Raw genomic sequence first — 24,168 nt, forward strand, 5'->3', positions numbered from 1 at the left:
TGTGGATGAGGCAAAAAAAAAAAGTGTCAGAACCTCCGTGCTAAAAGGCATGAGTGATGAGGAGGGGTTAAGAGAACTGAACCCATTTAAGTCACCCAAATAAGGGCTGTGGGAGCCCATGATGGATGCCCCCAGAGCTCCTAAGGGATAGTGATATCGAAGGGGAATGGGTGGGTGGGAAGGGGCAGGGGTCCAGTGGTCCCCTCTTAATAAAAACAAATCGGCTTGATAAACTGCAGAATAAAAAGAGGGTGCACAGTTCCAATGTCAGCATAAACATGCCACTTGTTAAATACATTCGATAAATTATTCAGGTAATGACCAAAACACAGTATTACAAGGTTTTAAAAAGGGAGAGTTCAGTGATTTAGCATTTTAAAATAATTTGTTTTCTTACATTAAAGCAGTCTTTGGACAAGGAGTGATTGCAATCCACACTTGGTTTTGTTCAACTGGCCAATGCAAACAATTAGCAACAATAGCATGTCGAGATAAATTCCTCATGTAAATCAATCTGCCACGTTTAGCATGTATCAAATGTCATACCATAATCACCTCTTAAATGGATTGGGTTACTCAATTAATTGGTTTGAATGATTTGTAGATGATTTATTTTGGACATTACATTTAAAACATACTACACGGGAACATGGATTTTGATCAAAAAATGTTAATGCTGCAAATTGTTTGCAGTAGCTAGTTTAATTAACGAAACAAATGAGTGTATTGTAGTCACTCCTTGTTCAGAGACTGCATTCAACGTAAGGAAATAAATATATAAAATCAGTGAACTATCCCTTTAAGAGGATCATGAAACATCACATAAAATATCAAATGAAAAAAAAGTTGTACTTGATCAACTATTTACAATACATTGACTTAGCTAGCACATCATTCATTGCATGGATAAACTATAGAGTAGGGTATGACATTTGACACAATGGCTGGGTAAAATAAATACAAACACTGAGCTATATTGTATGCTCAAAAAAAATGGGAAATTATTTTATACTAATACAATTGCTCAGAGAAAAATATTTTGTTTAGCAAGTAACACAAAAAAAATATCCAGAAGTTATGGGTCAAAATGATTGACATGCCAAGATTCTTATGAATAAAATAGTCTACAGTTGAGTATTTGGTCCCATATTCCAAAGCACGCAATGACTACATCAAACTTGTTGGATGTTTGCTGTTTGTTTTGGTTGCGTTTCAGATTATGCTGTGACCAACACAAATTAAATGGTAAATTACGTATTCTGTCATTTTGGAGTCACTTTTATTATAAATAAGAATATAATATGATTCTGAACAGTCCTACATTAATGTGGATGCTACCATGACTCTGTAACTTTGTCACTCATTATTCACAATTCATTCAGGATTATCCGTGACATTAATGTAGAAGTGCATAGAAACATATTCTATTCTTATTTACAATAAAAGTGACTCCAAAATGACACAATACATTAATGGTAAACTATTTCTATTGGGCACAAAATAATCTGAAACACAACCAAAACAAACAGCAAATGCATCCAACAAGTTTGTAAAATCACAAGCTTGATGTAATCATTACGTGCTAGGAATATGGGACAAAATACTAAACTTTTGACTACTTTATTTATAATAATTTTTACGGGTGTCAATTTGGATCTGCCTTTGAGAAGAAAAAAAGTATTAGATGTGAAACAAAATCTTTCCCTAAGCAAATGTATTATTAGAAAATTATATAATTTCCCAATTTTTGGGAGAATACAATAAAGCTCAGTATTTGTATTATTTATTTAATACAGTCAATATTGCACATTTTTTAAATCAAGGGGGTCTATAATTTCAGACCCCACTATACATCCTTATTCACTATATCCAACATAACAACAGATGATTAAATCTGCAAGTTCAAAGCCCTTTAGGAAGCTGCAGCTACAATAGAAAGACCAATTCTAACAATTAATGGTGCCATCGTTCACTTATAAGTGAAGACATAATATATCATGAATTCACAGAGCGTGCAGTGTGACACCTTTACCTACACGAACCACAGGTCTCAAACTAGCCCAAATACCACCTTTAAGACTATCAATCAGTAATTCAGAAGTTGTATGACAGTAAAACAAAAAATATAAGTATTTTGAAACATACATTGAATAATAAAGGAAAACAATATCTGGATAAGTGAGGGAGACTGCATGCATATGAAGTCTACATTTTCCTGAGAGGATACTGTGTACCATACAGTGTAACACTGGGCTGTGCTGTAATAAACAGTTATAGTATGTTTAGACAGACCAAGAGTTGAGCATTCTTCCATTACCCATGTGTTCCTAGAAAAACCCACCCTCTGCAAGTGTTTGAGTGTCTCTATGTTTCTCTGTGTGTGTGTCCGTCTGTGTGTGCATAGTTGTGTTGCTGTGTGCGCTTCTGTGTGCGCGTGCGTGCGCTTCTGTGTGCGCGTGCGTGCGCTTCTGTGTGCGCGTGCGTGCGCTTCTGTGTGCGCGTGCGTGCGCTTCTGTGTGCGCGTGCGTGCGCTTCTGTGTGCGCGTGCGTGCGCTTCTGTGTGCGCGTGCGTGCGCTTCTGTGTGCGCGTGCGTGCGCTTCTGTGTGCGCGTGCGTGCGCTTCTGTGTGCGCGTGCGTGCGCTTCTGTGTGCGCGTGCGTGCGTTTCTCTGTGCGCGTGCGTGCGTTTCTCTGTGCGCGCGCTTGTATACACATGTGTCCTCAATAAAACATTTAATTGGCTTCCTCCCTGAATTGTTACAAGTGGTGCCATTATTTAACACAAGGGTCTGGACAGCATGTGGAGGGCAAGGAGGTGCACAACGCCGGCTTAACACGGCACCTTAACCCTACACGGCCGTGTTAAACAGAGAATGGGGAGGCTGTTCCCCACCAGCCAAATGGCAGTGGAGGGCAGTCAGGCAGGCCAGGGTAAGGAGAGGAGGGAACAACAGCATCCCAAATAAGATATCCGTTTAAGCCCAATTAGGCTAAGTATACTGAGGTTTGGCAAAGATAAGGGGGGGGTTATTTGAGTTTGTCTCAAAAGCATTGCACAGGTACAAATAAGTGGTGGGGGTCAGACTGTCCTCTTTGAAGCCTTACCCTCTCTGTTTGTACACAATACTGTAGACATCCAAAGCAAGTCGATAACACACTAGTACTGCATATATGATAAGTGAGAGTGAATGAAGGGAAACAACAGTAAAACATGTCAGTGGTTAAGAGAGAGAAGGCATCTCCCAGAGGACATGCCCTCTCATAAATCTGTATAGTGCAAATCATGCTCTTATAAGCTCCTGGTTGGGTCCTTCTATTTCAGTTGACATGGTCTGAGGGCTGGTGGCTACTTCACTCATTTGGATTTCATGGGAACCTACAAAACAAAATCTCAACATTCCCCCCAAGAATGCTGAATATTTTTTCTTCTATTCATTATAACTGGGTGACGGCCGGGCACTTGGTAAAAATAAAAATAAAAAGAGCTATGATACGTAAAATTGTTAGAGGGGCTCCTCGGCAAAAGAGAGAAAGACGACAGAGCAGGGGAGGGGGAAAAAGAAAGCAAAACAGAAATGTCTGTGTGGGCAATTCCCACAAGATAGCTAGACTAACTCTCTCTTCATGCCCTCTGAAGAAACGGAGTCCGTGAGAGGGTTCAGGGATTCATAAAGTCTCGCTAGGTAATTGATTGCTCCGGGTAGGGCAATCTGTGTGGGATTTTGTTTTTCTTCTTTGCGGACTGTAGGAGCCAAAAAAACACACATGGGCGATTCTTAGGAATATGGCCATTAAGAGCAGACTGACTGAGCGGGCGAAGGGGGGACCCTGACAGAGGGCTATACACTTCTTAAATACATATTACAGTATACACACTGACACACACTATAACAAACGCACTTACACACACGTATACACAGACACACTCACCGACAGTATACAAAATGTAGCCTAAATACGGAGGCGCCTGTCCTTAGGCCCGGGCATTAAGAGATGCGCCCTAATGCGAAGACAAGAGAATCCCTACTCTAGACAGGCGTATTAAGCCCTGACCTAAAGGCCCCGTTGAGTAACATTAGAGAGGCTTCCTGTGTAGATACCACTCTGTGGGCCATTCATCACTGGGGTGGAGGAGGAGTGGGGCGGAGGGGTTCGAGGCTGGACAGTCGACAGCCATCATTACACACGGGGCTGTGACTGGGTGCCTTACAATAACACGGCGGCAGCAATGTCTCCCCATCTGTCAGAGGGGATGTTTAAAAAAACACAGTCATCATTATTAGTCTTTATTTTGGAGAGATGCGGGTGGGGAGAGGGGGGGTTTGGAAAAGGTTGTCTGGTTATCATCTAAGATCCTCTCCTCATCCAAAGTGGTGTCCAGGCGGGAGTTAGAGTAGTGGGAGGGTGCCCTGTAGCCACCACATTAGGGTCTTAAATCACTGAGGGTCACTCCCCAGAGCACGCAAACATCACCGTTCCCATCGCCCCAGGAGACCCTGCTCCTCACTATCAATTAGCTAATCGAAACACATCAATTAGCTAGAGCCGTTACACACAAAGGCCTATCTGGTATTATCGACTGCAACACACTCCTACACACATGCACACACAAACAGGATCAGAGGAGTGGAGACAGAAGGGGAAGCAAATAATCAACAGCCCCAATAGAAAAATCAATTTCCTGTTTCTAGCTAAATAGAGCCAGATACAGTAACACGTCCGCCGCCCTCCCGCTAAATAGAGCCAGATACAGTAACACGTTCGCTGCCCTCCCGCTAAATAGAGCCAGATACAGTAACACGTTCGCTGCCCTCCCGCTAAATAGAGCCGGATACAGTAACACGTTCGCTGCCCTCCCACTAAATAGAGCTGGGTACAGTAACACGTCCGCCGCCCTCCCGCTAAATAGAGCTGGGTACAGTAACACGTCCGCCGCCCTCCCGCTAAATAGAGCCGGATACAGTAACACGTTCGCTGCCCTCCCACTAAATAGAGCCGGATACAGTAACACGTTCACTGCCCTCCCACTAAATAGAGCCGGGTACAGTAACACGTTCACTGCCCTCCCACTAAATAGAGCCGGATACAGTAACACGTTCACTGCCCTCCCACTAAATAGAGCCGGATACAGTAACACGTTTGCTGCCCTCCCACTAAATAGAGCCGGATACAGTAACACGTTCACTGCCCTCCCACTAAATAGAGCCGGATACAGTAACACGTTCCCACTAAATAGCCGCCCTCCCACTAAATAGAGCCGGATACAGTAACACGTTCTCTGCCCTCCCACTAAATAGAGCCGGATACAGTAACACGTTTGCTGCCCTCCCACTAAATAGAGCCGGATACAGTAACACGTTCACTGCCCTCCCACTAAATAGAGCCGGGTACAGTAACACGTTCGCTGCCCTCCCACTAAATAGAGCCGGGTACAGTAACACGTTCGCTGCCCTCCCACTAAATAGAGCCGGGTACAGTAACACGCTCGCTGCCCTCCCACTAAATAGAGCCGGGTACAGTAACACGTTCGCTGCCCTCCCACTAAATAGAGCCGGGTACAGTAACACGTCCGCCGCCCTCCCGCAAAATAGAGCTGGGTACAGTAACACGTCCGCCACCCTCCCGCTAAATAGAGCTGGGTACAGTAACACGTCCGCCGCCCTCCCGCTAAATAGAGCCGGATACAGTAACACGTCCGCCGCCCTCCCGCTAAATAGAGCCGGATACAGTAACACGTCCGCTGCCCTCCCGCTAAATAGAGCTGGATACAGTAACACGTCCGCCGCCGTACCGCTAAATAGAGCCGGATACAGTAACACGCTCGCTGCCCTCCCGCAAAATAGAGCTGGGTACAGTAATATGGTCGCTGCCGTACCGCAAAATAAATCAAAATCAAATCAAATGTGCTGAATACAACAGTGAAAGGCTTACTTACGAGCCCCAAACCAACAATGCAGTTTAAAAAAATATGGATAAGAATAAGAAATAACAGCAGTAAAATAACAATAGCGAGACTATATACAGGGGGGTACTGGTACAGAGTCAATGTGCGGAGGCACCGGTTAGTCGAGGTAATATGTACATGTAGGTAGAGTTATTAAAGTGACTATGCATAGATGATAACAACAGAGGCCAGCAGCGGTGTAAGAGGGGGGCAATGCAAATAGTCTGGGTAGCCATTTGATTAGGTGTTCAGGAGTCTTATGGCTTGGGGTAGAAGCTGTTTAGAAGCCTTTTGGGCCTAGACTTGGCGCTCCGGGTACCGCTTGCCGTGCGGTAGCAGAGAACAGTATATGACGAGGGTGGCTGGAGTCTTTGATACTCTTTAGGGCCTTCCTCTGACACCGACTGGTTTAGAGGTCCTGGATGGCAGGAAGCTTGGCCCCAGTGATGTACTGGGCCATTTACACTACCCTCTGTAGTGCCTTGCGTTTGGAGGCCAAGCAGTTACCATACCGGGCAGTGATGCAACCAGTCAAGATGCTCTCGATGGTGCAAATGTAGAACCTTTTGAGTATCTGAGGACCCATGCCAAATCTTCTGTCTCCTGAGGGGGAATAGGTTTTCTTGTGCCCTCTTCACAACTGTCTTAGTGTGCTTGGACCATGTTAGTGATGTGGACACCAAGGAACTTGAAGCTCTCAACCTGCTCCACTGCAGCCCCATCGATGAGAATGGGGGCTTGCTCGGTCCTCCTTTTCCTGTAGTCCACAATCATCTCCTTTGTCTTGATCACGTTGAGGGAGAGGTTGTTGTCCTGGCACCACACGGCCAGGTATCTGACCTCCTCCCTATAGGCTGTTTCATCGCTGTCGGTGATCAGACCTACCACTGTTATGTCATCAGCAAACTTAATGATGGTGTTGGAGTCGTACCTGGCCGTGCAGTCATGAGTGAACAGGGAGTACAGGAGGGGAATGAGCACGCATCCCTGAGGGGCCCCTGTGTTGAGGATCAGAGTTGCGGATGGATGTGTTGTTACCTACCCTTACCACCTGGGAGCGGCCCGTCAGGAAGTCCAGGATCCAGTTGCAGAGGGAGGTGTTTAGTCCCAGGGTCCTTAGCTTATTGATGAGCTTTGAGGTTCACTATGGTGTTGAACGCTGAGCTGTAGTCAATGAAGAGCATTCTCACAAAGGTGTTCCTTTACTCCAGGTGGGAAAGGGCAGTGTGGAGTGCAACAGAGATTGCATCATCTGTGGATCTGTTGGGGCGGTATGCAAATTGGAGTGGGTCTAGGGTTTCTGGGATAATGGTGTTGATGTGAGCCATGGCCAGCCTTTCAAAGCACTTCATGGCTACAGACATGAGTACTACGGGTCGGTAGTCATTTAGGCAGGTTACCTTGGTGTTCTTGGGCACAGGGACTATGGTGGTCTGCTTAAAACATGTTGGTATTACAGACTCAGACAGGGAGAGGTCGAAAATTTCTGTGAAGACACTTGCCAGTTGGTCAGCGCATGCTCACAGTTCAAGTCCTGGTAATCCGTCTGGCCCTGCGGCCTTGTGAATGTTAACCTGTTTAAAGGTCTTACTCACATCGGCTGCGTAGAGTGTGATCACACAGTCTTCCGGAACAGCAGGTGCGCTCATGCATGTTTCAGTGTTATTGGCCTTGAAGCGAGCATAGAAGTAGTTTAGCTCGTCTGGTAGGCTCGTGTGGCTGGGCAGCTCTCGGCTGTGCTTCCCTTTGTAGTCTGTAATGGTTTGCAAGCCCTGCCACATCCGCCGAGCATCAGAGCCGGTGTAGTACGATTCGATCTTAGTCCTGTATTGACGCTTTGCCTGTTTGATGGTCCATCAGAGGGCATAGCAGGATTTCTTATAAGCTTCCGGTTTAGAGTCCCGCTCCTTGAAAGCGGAAGGTCTAGCCTTTAGCTCAGTTTGGATGTTGCCTGTAATCCATGGCTTCCGGAATGTACGTACGGTCACTGTGGGGACGACTTCATCGATACACTTATTGACAAAGTGACTGATGTGGTGTACTCCTCAATTCCATTGGAGGAATCCTGAAACATATTCCAGTCTGTGCTAGCAAAACAGTCCTGTAGCTTAGCATGTGCTTCATCTGATCACTTTTTATTGATCTAGTCACTGGTGCTTCCTGCTTTAATTTTTGCTTGTAAGCAGGAATCAGGAGGATACAATTATGGTCAGACTTGCCAAATGGAAGGCAAGGGAGAGCTTTGTATGAGTCTCTATGTGTGGAGTAAAGGTGGTCCAGAGTTTTTTTCCCCCTCTGGTTGCACATTTAACATGCTGACAGAAATTTGGTCAAATTGATTTAAGTTTCCCTGCATTAAAGTCCCCGGCTACTAGGAGCGCCGCCTCTGCGTGACCGTTTTCTTGTTTGCTTATGGCGGAATACAGCTCATTCAATGCGGTCTCAGCGCCAGCCTCTGACTGTAGTTGTATGTAAACAGCTACGAAAAATACAGATAAACTCTCTAGGTAGATCAAGAATCTCATGATAAGCTGTAGACCACACTACCTCAGGCGAGCAATAGCTCAAGACTTCCTTAGATATCGTGCACCAGCTGTTATTTACAAAAATACATAGTCTGCCACCCCTTGTCTTACCAGACGCTGCTGTTCTATCCTGCCGGTGCAGCGTATAACCAGCCAGCTGTATGTTGATAATGTCATCATTCAGCCATGACTCCTTGAAGCAAAAGATATTACAGTTTTGAATGTCCCGTTGATAGCTTAATCTTCCGCGACTGTCATCTATTTTATTGTCCAAAGATTGTACATTTGCTAGAAGAATGGAAGGAAGTGGGTGTTTTTACGATCACCTACGAATTCTCAGAAGTCAGCCCGCCCTCCGGACCCTTTTTCTTCGCCTCCTCTTCACGCAAATCACAGGGATCTGGGCCTGTTCCCGAGAAAGCAGTATATCGTACTGGGTACAGTAATATGGTAGCTGCTGTACTGCAAAATAGAGCTGGGTGCAGTAATATGGTTGCTGCTGTACTGCAGAATAGAGCTGGGTGCAGTAATATGGTTGCTGCTGTACTGCAGAATAGAGCTGGGTGCAGTAATATGGTTGCTGCTGTAATGCAGAATAGAGCTGGGTGCAGTAATATGGTTGCTGCTGTAATGCAGAATAGAGCTGGGTGCAGTAATATGGTTGCTGCTGTAATGCAGAATAGAGCTGGGTGCAGTAATATGGTTGCTGCTGTAATGCAGAATAGAGCTGGGTGCAGTAATATGGTTGCTGCTGTAATGCAGAATAGAGCTGGGTGCAGTAATATGGTTGCTGCTGTAATGCAGAATAGAGCTGGGTGCAGTAATATGGTTGCTGCTGTAATGCAGAATAGAGCTGGGTGCAGTAATATGGTTGCTGCTGTAATGCAGAATAGAGCTGGGTGCAGTAATATGGTTGCTGCTGTAATGCAGAATAGAGCTGGGTGCAGTAATATGGTTGCTGCTGTAATGCAGAATAGAGCTGGGTGCAGTAATATGGTTGCTGCTGTAATGCAGAATAGAGCTGGGTGCAGTAATATGGTTGCTGCTGTAATGCAGAATAGAGCTGGGTGCAGTAATATGGTTGCTGCTGTAATGCAGAATAGAGCTGGGTGCAGTAATATGGTTGCTGCTGTAATGCAGAATAGAGCTGGGTGCAGTAATATGGTTGCTGCTGTAATGCAGAATAGAGCTGGGTGCAGTAATATGGTTGCTGCTGTACTGCTAAATTATGCAGTGTCAAGAAAAGTGAAAAAAATATTTTAAAAATGGTCCGACAGAGAAAAAGTGATTTTTCTTTACTGCACTGAAAAAGACATTGTCTTCACAGCTCTCTGTGTTCATACATTATGGTTGACTCATCTGCTTAGCCTTCAGTCCCTTTTATGATGTGTAACAGCATGGCCTATGAGCAGAAGAAAAGAAAGGGGGAAAGTGGATACCTAGTCAGTTGCACAACTGAATGTATTCAACCAAAACGTGTCTTCCGCATTTAACCCAACCCCTCTAAATCAGATCGGTGCAGGGGCTGCCTTAATCAAAGTCCACGTCATCACCCGGGGAGCAGTTGTTGTTGGGGGTTAACCGATTTTTCCACCTTGCTGGCTCAGGGATTCAAACCAGCGACCTTCAGTTACTGGCCCAACGCTCATAACCACTGGGCTACCTGTACCTGTATGTGTGCGTGCATGTGCGTCAGCGATACTCACTTTTGTTTCCCACCAGGGAGACCACAGGCTGTACGTCACACTCTTCATTGGCCTTCTTGACCATGCCGTACCAGTCCTCCAGATTCTTAAAGCTCTGGAAGTTTGTAATGTCGTACACTAGAAGAACACCCTGAAAAACAATACCATGGAAAATCTGAAATTATGTAATCACAACATCCCAAAATAAATTCAATTTGACATAAGATGAGAACAAACATGACAGAGAGGTTGAGTATGAACAGCAGGTGGCACTAGTGTCTGAGAAAAGACAGTCCTCTTCCTACCCCCATCCATCTCAAAACACACACTCCCCAAGGAGTTCGCACCTCCTCAGCTCTCTCTAAGTTAGTCATGGCATTAAAGACCTAGATCGCTGTTACAGATGCAGAGAGACATGCTAAGAACATACAGCCGAACCACTATGCCTACACTCTAATCTGTCTGTTTGTGGACATCGGGGCGAGGGGAACCGCAGAGTTTTGTCCATCCAGTAAAACAAGCATAGGAAGGTAAGATGGGGGTTAGGTTAGGTTCCCTGGCCACAAAATTGGCTCTGTTGTCTGTGCTTACAAATAAAATAGGGTAATATACGTGTGGTTATGAAGGAGGTCTCATCCCCCTCTCTTCGTCAAAATACTTTGTAAGTATTGTCAGCATAGGTACAAAAACGGAAGTAGTCCTATAGCAAAGCACAAAAGGTGCCCATCGGAGTAACCAGACCGTTAAAGCTGGCGTCTGTACTAGTTGATATGTAAACAAAGATGAAACACTTCAGTGTACATGTTAAAAACAAAAGCCTCAAGTGCCAACATTGTGTCGATTTCTCTCTTTACCCTTCCAAAAGACTATAGAAGATGAAAAGGAGCCAAAATAAATAGACTACTTTGCCTTTGATTGCATCATCATGAAACAGAATTGCAGCTCCTTTTTCTTCAGGAAGCGTCTGGTCCGGGACACGTAATGTCACAACACAAGGCCGGTGACGACAGTTTGTGTCAGTTACAATTACAGCGCGTCGCTACCAATGACTATGATTGATTGTCGCCCGTGGCGCGTCGAACAATGGTCGTGAAAGCCCCATAAAGCACTGGTGAGAAACCCGCAGAGCAAAGTATTCCAATGTGGCATTGATGGACGACACATTGTTGTTGTGTGTGAGTGAGCGGGCAGGGCGTCTGAGGAGGTATTACAGTACAGACATGACCGACCTACACACCCACCAACAGCCTCAAGTGTTGTCTCGGTCTCTACATCCCACACAGGCCCCATGCTCTTCAGGTAAACCAGATCTATAGCTATATCTATACCTCATCAAACAAGTGCAGCTTTGAGAGCGTAGACTGTGGCTTTGGGTGACAGATAATGGTAGCCTATATAGCAACAACAACTTAGGGATGTTGCTTAGCGGAATGAGGCAAAAGCACAAACATAACACTCCCACACACGTGTTATTGCAAACCTCGCTCTATTCACAATAATTGGTAAATATGCTTATTTTGTTAATAAATAATGAAGGTAGAGCGGGGGAAGGGAGAAAGAGAAAGGTGTTTCTTACTCCCCCTCATACTGTACATAGTCTAGTCCATATGACCAGCGAAGTCATAAAACTTGGTCCTGTTGCACTAATATTATCATAAAGGCTTTTTAACTACCCAAGCCTAATAGGGAAACACTATTACATTGTACATTTGTACAGTTAAAAAGTTCAGAGCTCTAACGTGAACAACGACAGACCACCTCAGTGTTTATTGTGTGTGTGTGTGTGTGTGTGTTACAGTACCTGAGCACCATAGACATATTTATCCAGCATTTTCCCTCCAATCGTTTGACCTCCAATATCCCACACTTGCAGGGTAACATTCAAGTTGCCTGAGGGAAGAGGAAATGGAGAAACTTAAAATCATTAGAAACTATTAAATGACTTCAATGTTTCAAACAAAAGCTGCTGCAATGGAGCCCACATATTACAAAACTATCAACGTTTGGCTTGACGTGTTAGCTTCTTTTTCATATCATCAACTTCTGACTAACAAGTGAACGTAAGTCGATCAACTGGAAAAGAACGTGACAAGAGAAGACAAATTCAATTGTACTGTAATTTGTGAGCTTTCCATCTCGGTTGTTTTGGTTCCTTTTATAGGCGTTTGTTTTAACAAAGCTCATAATCTTTGGGAAATCACGAGTCAGTCGTAACTGGAGCCTATATTTTGGGAGAGGGATTTCTGTAATAAAACGTTGACTTTGTTCATGTACATATTGGAAACAATAAATCATAGATTAATCTTTAATTTTTAACCGCTCGCCTCTGGCAGGTCACACACACTCCAAATCCAAGAATATCCAGAGGAGAGATTCAGGGGGATGAATAGGTATGCTTACCCTGTAATTTAAACATTCTCAATACCCCTGGCCGGGAAAAAACGAGCACTTATTAGCCTGGGAAGAGCTGTTTGCATTGTGTCGTTCTCTGCCAAGTCGAGGAGAGTAAGGAGAAATATGTGGTGTTCAGAAAAATACAGATAATTAAACACAAAATAATAAGCAAAAGAAGACTAACTGTCCCAATTTATATAAGAGGGAGGTGGGGAGAGGGAGAGAGAGGGACGGGGTACAAAACCAAATCTAAATAAATATTTTCCTCCTCTGGAAAATGAAAGGGGTGGTTGAGAAAAGAAAAGAAGACCAGACAGTGAGGAGTTTGTCGGTGTGATGAGGGCCCTTCATTGGCCTAGTGCGCTTATGGCGAGCCGAGCGTAGTGTGGATACGGCTGGACGAGCTGACCCCCACCACACAAGTCCCCGTTTCTCCGAGGAAGGAAGCGCGAGTGTTCACAGTGACTACATCTAGACTATACAGTGTCAATGTAAAGCTACATTGAAGAGTGCAATGAATAATTTCCCTTGGCGTTACAGCATGCGAGCTATCCCCACCCATCCCCTGCAGTCGGACACAAACTTTATTTCTGTTTAAAAGACTCAACAGACCCAAAGTTTCCCTGCTTACGTGGTGAGTTAGTGGCTGTTTTTGTGTTTTTAGTAGTCTTCATTAGCTATTAGCACTGTTCAGTGGAACCCAATAAAAACACTATCAAAACATCACCATTTTGATAAGTATTAATTCACAGACCAAACATGAGACATCTGGAAGAGGTATTGTTAAAAGCACACAAAGAGAAGTTTGTGTGCCAATCGGCCTCACCTCACCTTTCCACGCGTTGGAAAATGTACATTAAGTTTGACAAGCTGGGCCTTCACGGTGAGAGGGGCCAGCGCCGGCTATACTCTCCCCCCATCTTGGAGATCCCCATAGAGCCACACAACACATCCAGTCGAAGGCGGGCGTAGGTCCTAACGAAGCTCAGGACCACCCAAATGGCAAACACAGCCATCCTCTTCATCAGGTCAAGAGAACCCAATCCCCCAGAAAATGTGCCTATTACAACTCGTGTTGAACCAACGTCTACTATTTTATATATATAAATAAAAACACACACACACACACACACACACACACACACACGTGTCTTGCCGTGCTGCAGATAAGTAATGGTTCTCAACTATTTTTATCAGAATCACAACTAAGATTCAAATTATTTGTGCGATGTCTCATTGAAGCCTTGCCTTTCCCTATTTCACTAAGGTCTGCCTAATTATCTCTACTAAAACATTGTTTTCTTTCTCCTACTATTACCAACTGTAACTGAATATAGGACTAAATGTAATAGTTTCAAGTTATCATATATTTATTTTAGTACTTAATCCACCCTTGCTTAAATGTTATTTTATTAGTCATAAAAGAATGGAGCTACTTTGCAGACTTTTGCAGCTTTATGCCTTGGCACCATTTTAAATATGCAATTTAAAATGCTGAAAATCCCCATGCCATATGGTAGGAAGTGAAAATGGGGGGCTTTAGTCTAAATATAACATTAGTCAATAAACATTTATTTTACACATCTAAGAGGATACAGAGCGAGGCTTTATTTCCGTGGGTTTGAAAGTAAACAAATAAGAACATGAATGTTTTATGTGGTTCAGAACAAAGATCAGTTGAACCCCGGGATATGAATATAAAAATGCTAAATGTATTTACTCTGTACTGTGCCCACAGAATTATGTGTAAGGCTCGCCTCTCTGGACATAAGCTGTCCATTGGCTTCATGGAGGGGAAAAAATCCTGGTGTTTGCCCTAGAGAGAACAGCTTTCAGAATGAATAAGGATGAGAAGTGGCAGACTCTCCACAATGTGGTGCTACCAAGAAAGACACATTGAAAGTCCTGAGATAACCTGAGGAACAAAATTGTTCGGTTTTACCATGAAACACTGGGGAAGGAAAATATAAAATGCAACAACACATTTTGTATCAATTTGAAAATAAATTCAGAAATTCTAAAGCTTTTGTGTAAAAAAAAAAAAAAGTTAAATTGTGCACAAACTCAAATTCACATACAGCTTTTGTAAAAAGAAATGTAATAAATTCCAAGTAGGCTACTTTAATAACGTCGGAATACTTTTAGATATGCAAGTTTCATAAGCAGAATTCAAGAAAATTAAAGTCAGTCACTGCAGCATCTTACATCAAGGTGCCTCTAATGCAGGATTTCCCAAACTCGGTCCTCAGGACGTATGGGTTTTTGCCCAGCACTAAACGGCTGATACAAATAATCAACTAATCATCAAGCTTTGATCGTTTTAGTCCACTGTGTAGTGCTAAGGTAAAAACAAAACTGAGAATGTGAGTGCCTGCGTGAATGTGTGTCTGTATCTGTGGTATGGTACAGAGCAGGCCGGCACGCTCAAAGGATGAAGATGTCTTACCTGGCAGTTATTCTCTTAGGAAATAACCAAAGGATGAAGATGTCTTACCTGGCAGGTATTCTCTTAGGAAATAACCAAAGGATGAAGGTGTCTTACCTGGCAGAGTTATTCTCTTAGGAAATAACCAAAGGATGAAGGTGTTTTACCTGGCAGTTATTCTCTTAGGGAATAACCAAAGGATGAAGGTGGCTTACCTGGCAGAGTTATTCTCTTCAGAAAGAAATCCAGGCCAATGGTCTGTTTGTACTGTTTCCCAAAGGCCTCTTGCGCAAACCGGGTGGCGAGTGATGTCTGAAACAGAGAGAGATCATGCTAAGACCCTTTTCCTGCCATTAAAACGACTAAATAAGTTGAATTCAAGCATTATGAACAAGTCTGAGTGTTGGAGTTGGAGTGGTGTTCTGTATAACAACTATGCCTATTCATGACTCCAAATGAACCGGGCCCATGACTTTTCTATTTAAAATATATATATATATATATATACATTTTTTAAGAGTACACTGCTTGGGAAGACGTTTACCCTAGCAATTGTAATTAATTTGAGGTAAGCTAAAGCAATTACCTCTGCTGTCTCGCAAAGCTATCAAGGCCTGCCTGACTGTAAAAATCCAAGTGAATTAAGAAAACAGGTGTCTGGGTAGACGAGTCATACATCCTAACTACAGCTTCTAATTGCCACTGCACAAAATAAAAAAACTCCATCTCTCCATGTCACTAGGCTAGTCTTAAAACCATGGGAATTTACGGCACAGACTTGACATGCCAAGTTTAATTCATTTTGATGGATGAGGACAAGAAAAAAAAGTGCTGGATGTCTATTAGCTATCTTTAGAGCAGTGTGCTTACATAAACATGGAGGGATAATGGAACAGTGGGGCTTCCTAAGTCTTCCTGTGGTGAATTCATTTTATGTACTACTTGACTATCACTGAAGGTTATAGAATTTGAAATAAATTGTTTCTTTACATCCACAGAGCATTCATATAATCTACTGCCATTTATTTTCTGATATATTTCAAGTTGCCAACAATACGTCAAACATAAAGGGCAGAAAAGTCATATGGAACTGATGCCAAAAGGGAACACACAGGGGACTACAATTAAACCTGTTATCTACATTAGTCAAAACAGTCAAGCATAGGCTATTTCAACTTTTTGCGGAATCAAAATATGCCCAATTTCAGTCAATCATTACGTTGCAACTCCACTGCAGAGTATTGTCAGGTCTATCCCAAATACAATAGCTGAAGAGGAGTCATCTTGGCAGCTGTTTCTCATGTGGCTGAATAGGACAGATCTTCATTATATTGAAGAGGAGTCATCTTGGCAGCTGTTTCTCATGTGGCTGAATAGGACAGATCTTCATTATATTGAAGTGGAGTCATCTTGGCAGCTGTTTCTCAGGTGGCTGAATAGGACAGATCTTCATTAGATTGAAGAGTCATCATCTAGGCAGCTGTTTCTCATGTGGCTGAATAGGACAGATCTTCATTAGATTGAAGTGGAGTCATCTAGGCAGCTGTTTCTCATGTGGCTGAATAGGACAGATCTTCATTAGATTGAAGTGGAGTCATCTAGGCAGCTGTTTCTCAAGTGGCTGAATAGGACAGATCATCAAATCAAATTGTATTGGTCACATACACATGGTTAGCAGATGTTAATGCAAGTATGGCGAAATGCTTGTGCTTCTAGTTCAGACAGTGCAGTAATATCTAACACGTAATCTAACAATTCCACAACAACTACCCAATACACACAAATCTAAGTAAAGGGATGGAATAAGCATATGTACATATAAATATTGATGAGCGATGACTGATGCAATAGATGGTATTGAATACAGTATATACATATGAGATTAGTAGAGCAAGATATGTAAACATTATTAAAGTGGAATTATTAAAGTGACTAGTGATCCATTTATTAAAGTGGCCAATGATTTGGAGTCTGTATGTAGGCAGCAGTGAGGAGTCATCTTGGCAGCTGTTTCTCAAGTGGCTGAACAGGACAGATCTTCATTAGACTGAAATAACCCAAATACCTTGGAGGCCAACGCTTTCTACATAGGTTGCAGTGTCCTTATACTTTCATTAAACTTAAGCCTGCGACTCTGAAATCGTGCGTTGACCAAAAGGTCTGAAAAAGTCGACTTGTTGAGCATTTCACAAGCTCAATCCTGAGTGACAACTTACTGGAGGTGACTGACACAACAAGGAGAAAATTGGCCATTTAAGTAGCCCACACAATCACTGACAACACAGGAATAACTATCCCGGACAGCAACAATCTATTCCACATGCTGGCGTTGGCTTAGGGAGCCATTGGTCTTGGCATTCCAGTAGCTTGGCTCTACTCCCTCTTCATAGGACCCTTTTTTCCACCATACAATTGGAACTAACCAGGGCATGTAAAAGCTGGCGTAATCCAGACTTCTCTTCAATAAGGAGACGGCACAGGGTCACCAATGATACCACTGCCGGGAAATGAGGGAAGTTCCAATGAGAGAGAGAGGGAAAAAGAGAGAGAGGTAGGCGAGAGAGAGGTAGGCGAGAGAGAGAGCAAGAGGTAGGAGAGCGAAAGAGCGAGAGAGGTAGGAAAGCGAGAGAGGTAGGAGAGCGAGAGAGGAAGGAGAGCGAGAGAGAGGGAGAGAGGTAGGAGAGAGAAGAGAGAGAAGGAGAGAGGTAGGAGAGAGAGAGAGGTAGGAGAGAGAGAGAGGTAGGAGAGAGAGAGAGGGGTAGGAGAGCGAGAAGAGAGAGAGAGAGGTAGGAGAAAGGGGTAGGAGAGAGAGAGAGGTAGGAGAGAGAGAGGGAGAGAGGGAGGGAGAGAGGTAGGCGAGCGAGAGAGAGGGAGAGAGGGAGAGGTAGGCGAGCGAGAGAGGTAGGCGAGTGAGAGAGAGAGGGGAGAGAGGTAGGAGAGAGACGTGGGAGAGCTAGGAGAGAGACGTAGGGAGAGCGAGGAGAGGGAGAGAGAGCAAGAAGAGAGAGGGAGAGAGGTAGGAGAGAGAGCGAGAAGAGAGAGAGGGAGAGAGGTAGGAGAGAGAGAGGAGAGAGAGGGAGAGAGAGAGAGAGGAGAGGTAGGAGAGCAAGAGGGGGAGAGAGGTAGGGGAGAGAGAGAGAGAGGGGGAGAGGGGTAGGAGAGCGAGAGAGAGAGGGAGAGGGGGGGTAGGAGAGCGAGAGAGAGAGGTAGGAGAGAGACGTAGGAGAGCTAGGAGAGAGACGTAGGAGAGCGAGCAAGAAGAGAGAGGGAGAGAGGTAGGAGAGAGAGCGAGAAGAGAGAGAGGGAGAGGAGGGAAGGAGAGAGGTAGGAGAGAGAGAGGGGTAGGAGAGAGAGAGAGGTAGGAGAGCGAGAAGAGAGAGAGAAGCAGGAGAGAGAGGTAGGAGAGAGAGAGAGAGGTAGGAGAGAGAGAGGGGTAGGAGAGCGAGAGAGGGAGAGGTAGGTGAGCGAGAGAGAGAGGGAGAGAGGTAGGAGAGAGACGTAGAAGAGCTAGGAGAGAGACGTAGGAGAGCGAGGAGAGGGAGAGAGAGCAAGAAGAGAGAGGGAGAGAGCGAGAAGAGAGAGGGAGAGAAGAGAGAGAAGGAGAGAGGTAGGAGAGAGAGAGGGGTATGAGAGAGAGAGAGAGGTAGAGAGAGAGAGGGAGAGGTAGGAGAGCAAGAGGGGAGAGAGGTAGGGAGAGAGAGAGAGAGGGGTAGGAGAGCGAGAGGGGTAGGAGAGAGGGAGAGAGGTAGGGAGAGAGAGAGAGGGAGAGAGGTAGGGGAGAGAGAGCGAGAAGAGAGAGAGAGGAGAGGGGTAGGAGAGAGAGAGGAGGAGAGAGAGAGAGGCAGAGGGGTAGGAGAGAGAGAGAGAGGGAGAGAGGTAGGAGAGAGGTAGGAGAGAGAGAGGAGAGAGGTAGGAGAGAGAGGGGTAGGAGAGCGAGAGAGGGAGAGGGGTACGGGAGAGAGGGAGAGGGGTAGGGGAGAGAGGGAGAGGGGTAGGGGAGAGAGGGAGAGAGGTAGGGGAGAGGGGAGAGAGGTAGGGGAGAGAGGGAGAGAGGTAGGAGAGAGAGAGGGAGAGGGGTAGGACAGCGAGAGGGGTAGGAGAGAGAGAGGGAGAGGGGTAGGAGAGCGAGAGGGTAGGAGAGAGAGGTAGGAGAGAGAGAGGGGTAGGAGAGCGAGAGAGGGAGAGGAGAGAGCGAGAAGAGAGAGAGAAGGAGAGAGGTAGGAGAGAGGGAGAGAGGTAGGGAGAGAGAGGGAGAGAGAGAGATAGGAGAGGGAGAGAGAGATAGGAGAGAGAGAGAGGAGAGGGGTAGGAGAGAGAGAGAGGGAGAGGGGTAGGAGAGAGAGAGAGGGAGAAGGGTAGGAGAGAGAGAGGTAGAGGGGTAGGAGAGAGAGAGGCAGAGAGTAGGAGAGAGGTAGGAGAGAGAGAGGGAGAGAGGTAGGAGAGAGAGAGGGAGAGAGGTAGGAGAGAGAGGGGTAGGAGAGCGAGAGAGGGAGAGAGGTAGGGGAGAGAGAGAGCGAGAGGTAGAAGAGAGAGAGCAAGAAGAGAGAGAGAGCTTTAAGAGAGAGAGAGAGAGGTAGGAGAGAGAGAGAGCGAGAAGAGAGAGAGAGGAGAGGGGTAGGGGAGCGAGAGGGGTAGGAGAGCGAGAGGGGTAGGAGAGCGAGAGGGGTAGGAGAGCGAGAGGGTAGGAGAGAGAGAGGGAGAGAGGGGTAGGAGAGCGAGAGGAGAGAGAGCAGAAGAGAGAGAGAAGGAGAGAGGAGGAGAGAGGGAGAGGGGCAGGAGAGAGAGAGAGGGAGAGGGGTAGGAGAGAGAGAGAGGGAGAGGGGTAGGAGAGAGAGAGGGGAGAGGGGTAGGAGAGAGAGGAGAGGGGTAGGAGAGAGAGAGGGAGAGGGGTAGGAGAGAGAGAGAGGTAGGAGAGGGGTAGGAGAGAGAGGGGGTAGGAGAGCGAGAGAGGGAGAGGGGTAGGAGAGAGAGAGGGAGAGAGGTAGGAGAGAGAGAGGGGTAGGAGAGCGAGAGAGAGAGAGAGCAGAAGAGAGGTAGGAGAGAGAGGGGCAGGAGAGCGAGAGGTAGGCGAGAGAGAGCAAGAGGTAGGAGAGCGAAAGAGCGAGAGAGGTAGGAGAGAGAGAGAGGCAGGAGAGAGAGGTAGGAGAGAGAGAGGGGGGGAGAGCGAGAAGAGAGAGAGAGAGGTAGGAGAGAGGGGTAGGAGAGAGAGAGAGGTAGGAGGAGAGAGAGAGGTAGGAGAGAGAGGGTAGGCGAGAGAGGGAGAGAGGGAGAGGTAGGCGAGCGAGAGAGGGCAGGCGAGGGCGAGTGAGAGAGAGAGAGGGAGAGAGGTAGGAGAGAGAGGTAGGAGAGCTAGGAGAGAGAGAGGAGAGAGGTAGGAGAGGAGGTAGGGAGAGAGCAAGAGAGAGAGAGGGAGAGAGGTAGGTAGGAGAGAGAGAAGAGAGAGGGAGAGAGAGGTAGGAGAGAGAGAGAGGGAGAGAGAGGGAGGGAGAGAGAGGGAGAGGTAGGAGAGCAAGAGGGAGAGAGAGGGGAGAGAGAGAGAGAGAGGGGAGAGGGGAGGGGTAGGGAGAGAGGAGAGAGGAGAGGGGTAGGAGAGCGAGAGAGAGAGGTAGGAGAGAGACGAGGGAGAGCTAGGAGAGAGAGACGAGGAGAGCGAGCAAGAAGAGAGAGGGAGAGAGGTAGGAGAGAGAGCGAGAAGAGAGAGAGGGAGAGAAGAGAGGGAAGGAGAGAGGTAGGAGAGAGAGAGGGGTAGGAGAGAGAGAGAGGTAGGAGAGCGAGAAGAGAGAGAAGCAGGAGAGAGAGGTAGGAGAGAGAGAGAGAGGTAGGAGAGAGAGAGGGGCAGGAGAGGGAGAGGTAGGTGAGCGAGAGAGAGAGGGAGAGAGGTAGGAGAGAGACGTAGAAGAGCTAGGAGAGAGACGTAGGAGAGCGAGGAGAGGGAGAGAGAGCAAGAAGAGAGAGGGAGAGAGCGAGAAGAGAGAGGGAGAGAAGAGAGAGAAGGAGAGAGGTAGGAGAGAGAGAGGGGTATGAGAGAGAGAGGTAGGAGAGAGAGAGGGAGAGGTAGGAGAGCAAGAGGGGAGAGAGGTAGGGAGAGAGAGAGAGAGGGGTAGGAGAGCGAGAGGGGTAGGAGAGAGGGAGAGAGGTAGGGGAGAGAGAGAGAGGGAGAGAGGTAGGGGAGAGAGAGCGAGAAGAGAGAGAGAGGAGAGGGGTAGGAGAGAGAGAGGGGTAGGAGAGAGAGAGAGGCAGAGGGGTAGGAGAGAGAGAGAGGGGAGAGAGGTAGGAGAGAGGTAGGAGAGAGAGAGGGAGAGAGGTAGGAGAGAGAGGGGTAGGAGAGCGAGAGAGGGAGAGAGGGTACGGAGAGAGGGGAGAGGGGTAGGGGAGAGAGGGAGAGGGGTAGGGAGAGAGGGAGAGAGGTAGGGAGAGAGGGAGAGAGGTAGGGAGAGAGGGAGAGAGGTAGGAGAGAGAGAGGGAGAGGGGTAGGACAGCGAGGAGGGGTAGGAGAGAGAGAGGAGAGGGGTAGGGAGAGCGAGAGGGGGGAGAGAGAGGCAGGAGAGAGAGAGGGGGTAGGAGAGCGAGAGAGGAGAGGAGAGAGCGAGAAGAGAGAGAGAAGGAGAGAGGTAGGAGAGAGGGAGAGAGGTAGGGGAGAGAGAGGGAGAGAGAGAGATAGGAGAGGGAGAGAGAGATAGGAGAGAGAGAGAGGGAGAGGGGTAGGGAGAGAGAGAGAGGGAGAGGGGTAGGAGAGAGAGAGAGGGAGAAGGGTAGGAGAGAGAGAGGTAGAGGGGTAGGAGAGAGAGAGGTAGAGAGAGGTAGGAGAGAGAGAGAGGAGAGAGAGAGAGGGAGAGAGGTAGGAGAGAGAGAGGGAGAGAGGTAGGAGAGAGAGGGGTAGGAGAGCGAGAGAGGAGAGAGGTAGGGAGAGAGAGAGCGAGAGGTAGAAGAGAGAGCAAGAAGAGAGAGAGAGCGAAGAGAGAGAGAGAGAGTAGGAGAGAGAGAGAGCGAAGAGAGAGAGAGGAGAGGGGAGAGAGGAGAGCGAGAGGGTAGGAGAGCGAGAGGGGTAGGAGAGCCGAGAGGGGTAGGAGAGCGAGAGGGGTAGGAGAGAGAGAGGGAGAGGGGTAGGAGAGCGAGAGGGAGAGAGAGCAGAAGAGAGAGAAGGAGAGAGGTAGGAGAGAGGAGAGGGGTAGAGAGAGAGAGAGAGGGAGAGGGTAGGAGAGAGAGAGAGGAGAGAGAGGGGAGGAGGGGAGGAGGGAGAGAGAGCGGGAGGGGGTAGAGAGAGAGAGGGAGAGAGGCAGGGAGAGAGAGCAGGAGGAGAGAGAGAGGGAGAGGGGTAGGAGAGAGAGAGAGGGTAGGAGAGGGGTAGGAGAGAGAGGGGTAGGAGCGAGAGAGGGAGAGGGGTAGGAGAGCGAGAGAGAGGAGAGAGGGAGGAGAGGAGAGAGGGGTAGGAGAGCGAGAGAGGAGGGAGAGAAGAGAGGTAGGGAGAGAGAGGGTAGGAGAGCGAGAGGTAGGCGAGAGAGAGAGCAAGAGGAAGGAGAGCGAAAGAGCGAGAGAGGTAGGATGCGAGAGAGAGGAGAGCGAGAGGAAGGAGAGCAGAGAGAGAGAGAGGTAGGAGAGAGAGGAGGAGAGAGAAGAGAGAGAGGAGCGAGAGGGGTAGGGGAGAGAGAGAGGTAGGAGAGAGAGGAGGTAGGAGAGAGAGAGAGGTAGGAGAGAGAGAGGTAGGAGAGAGAGGGGGTAGGAGAGCGAGAAGAGAGAGAGAGAGGTAGGAGAGAGAGGGGAGAAGAGAGAGAGAGGTAGGAGAGAGAGAGGAGAGAGGGAGGGAGAGAGGTAGGGGAGAGAGAGAGGAGAGGGAGAGGTAGGCGAGCGAAGAGAGGTAGGCGAAGAGAGAGAGAGAGAGAGGAGAGAGGTAGGAGAGAGACGAGGAGAGAGAGCTAGGAGAGAGACGAGGAGAGCGAGGAGAGGGAGAGAGAGCAAGAAGAGAGAGAGGGAGAGGTAGGAGAGAGAGAGGGTAGAGAGAGAGAGGGGAGAGAGGGAGAGAGAGAGGTAGGAGAGAGAGAGGGGTAGAGCAGGAGAGGAGGGGGGGAGAGAGGTAGGGGAGAGAGAGAGGGGAGAGGGTAGGAGAGCGAGAGAGAGAGGGAGAGGGGTAGGAGAGCGAGAGGGGTAGGTAGGAGAGAGGGAGAGGGGTAGGAGAGCTAGGGAGAGACGTAGGAGAGAGAGGGAGAAGAGAGAGAGGGAGAGAAGAGAGGAAGGTAGAGAGGTAGGAGAGAGAGAGGGGTAGGAGAGAGAGAGAGGTAGGAGAGCGAGAAGAGAGAGAGAAGCAGGAGAGAGAGGTAGGAGAGAGAGAGAGGGGTAGGAGAGAGAGAGGTGTGAGGAGAGAGGTAGGAGAGCGAGGGAGAGGTAGGAGAGAGAGTAGGAGAGAGAGAGAGGGAGAGAGAGAGGAGAGAGAGGTAGAGGGAGAGAGAGCAAGGAGAGAGAGAGGGAGAGAGCCAGGAAGAGAGAGAGAGAGCAAGAAGAGAGAGGAGAGAGAGGGGAGAGAGAGAGGGGCAGGGAGAGAGAGAGAGAAGAGAGAGGAGAGCAAGGAGAGAGAGAGAAGGTAGGAGAGAGAGAGGTAGCGAGAGAGGAGAGAGGGAAGAGAGAGTAGGAGAGCAGAGAGAGAGGGGAGAGGTAGGGGAGAGAGAGGTAGGAGAGAGAGAGGGGTAGAGAGAGCGAGAGGGGTAGAGAGAGAGGGAGAGAGGTAGGGGAGAAGAGAGGGAGAGAGGTAGGGGAGAGAGAGAGAGAGAGAGGGGTAGGAGAGAGAGGGGTAGGGAGAGAGAGAGGAGGGAGAGGGGTAGGAGGTAGAGAGAGAGGCAGAGGGGAGAGGAGAGAGAGAGAGGAGAGAGGTAGGAGAGAGAGGGAGGAGAGGGAGAGAGGGAGAGAGGTAGAAGAGAGAGAGGGAGAGGGGTAGGGGAGAGAGGGAGAGGGGTAGGGAGAGAGGGAGAGGGGTAGGAGAGAGAGAGAGGGGTAGGGGGAGAGAGAGAGGGGTAGGGAGAGAGAGGGAGAGGGGTAGGGAGAGAGGAGAGAGCGAGAGGTAGAAGAGAGAGAGGAAGAAGAGAGAGAGGGAGAGGGGTAGGAGAGCGAGAGGGGTAGGAGAGAGAGAGGGAGAGGGGTAGAGAGCGAGAGTGGGTAGGAGAGAGAGGTAGAGAGAGAGGGGTAGGAGAGCGAGAGAGGGAGAGGA

The 24,168-nt window shown here is 47.5% G+C and overlaps 1 protein-coding gene across 2 annotated transcripts in view; it reads right to left on the reverse strand.

Moving 5' to 3' along the window:
• The window catches only part of LOC112235396 (ras-related protein Rab-28), an 86,768-nt gene that overhangs the window by 22,820 nt on the left and 39,780 nt on the right, over window positions 1–24,168 (reverse strand). For both annotated transcript variants that reach the window (XM_042303232.1, XM_042303233.1), the window contains exons 2-4: window positions 15,188–15,284; window positions 11,955–12,043; window positions 10,175–10,304 (exon numbers count right to left, since the gene is read on the reverse strand). In XM_042303232.1, the coding sequence (XP_042159166.1) occupies window positions 10,175–10,304; window positions 11,955–12,043; window positions 15,188–15,284 (316 nt within the window). The remainder of the gene's footprint in view (window positions 1–10,174; window positions 10,305–11,954; window positions 12,044–15,187; window positions 15,285–24,168) is intronic.

The sequence above is a fragment of the Oncorhynchus tshawytscha genome, linkage group LG21 (assembly GCF_018296145.1).
Source record: "Oncorhynchus tshawytscha isolate Ot180627B linkage group LG21, Otsh_v2.0, whole genome shotgun sequence".
Lineage (NCBI taxonomy): Eukaryota > Metazoa > Chordata > Actinopteri > Salmoniformes > Salmonidae > Oncorhynchus > Oncorhynchus tshawytscha.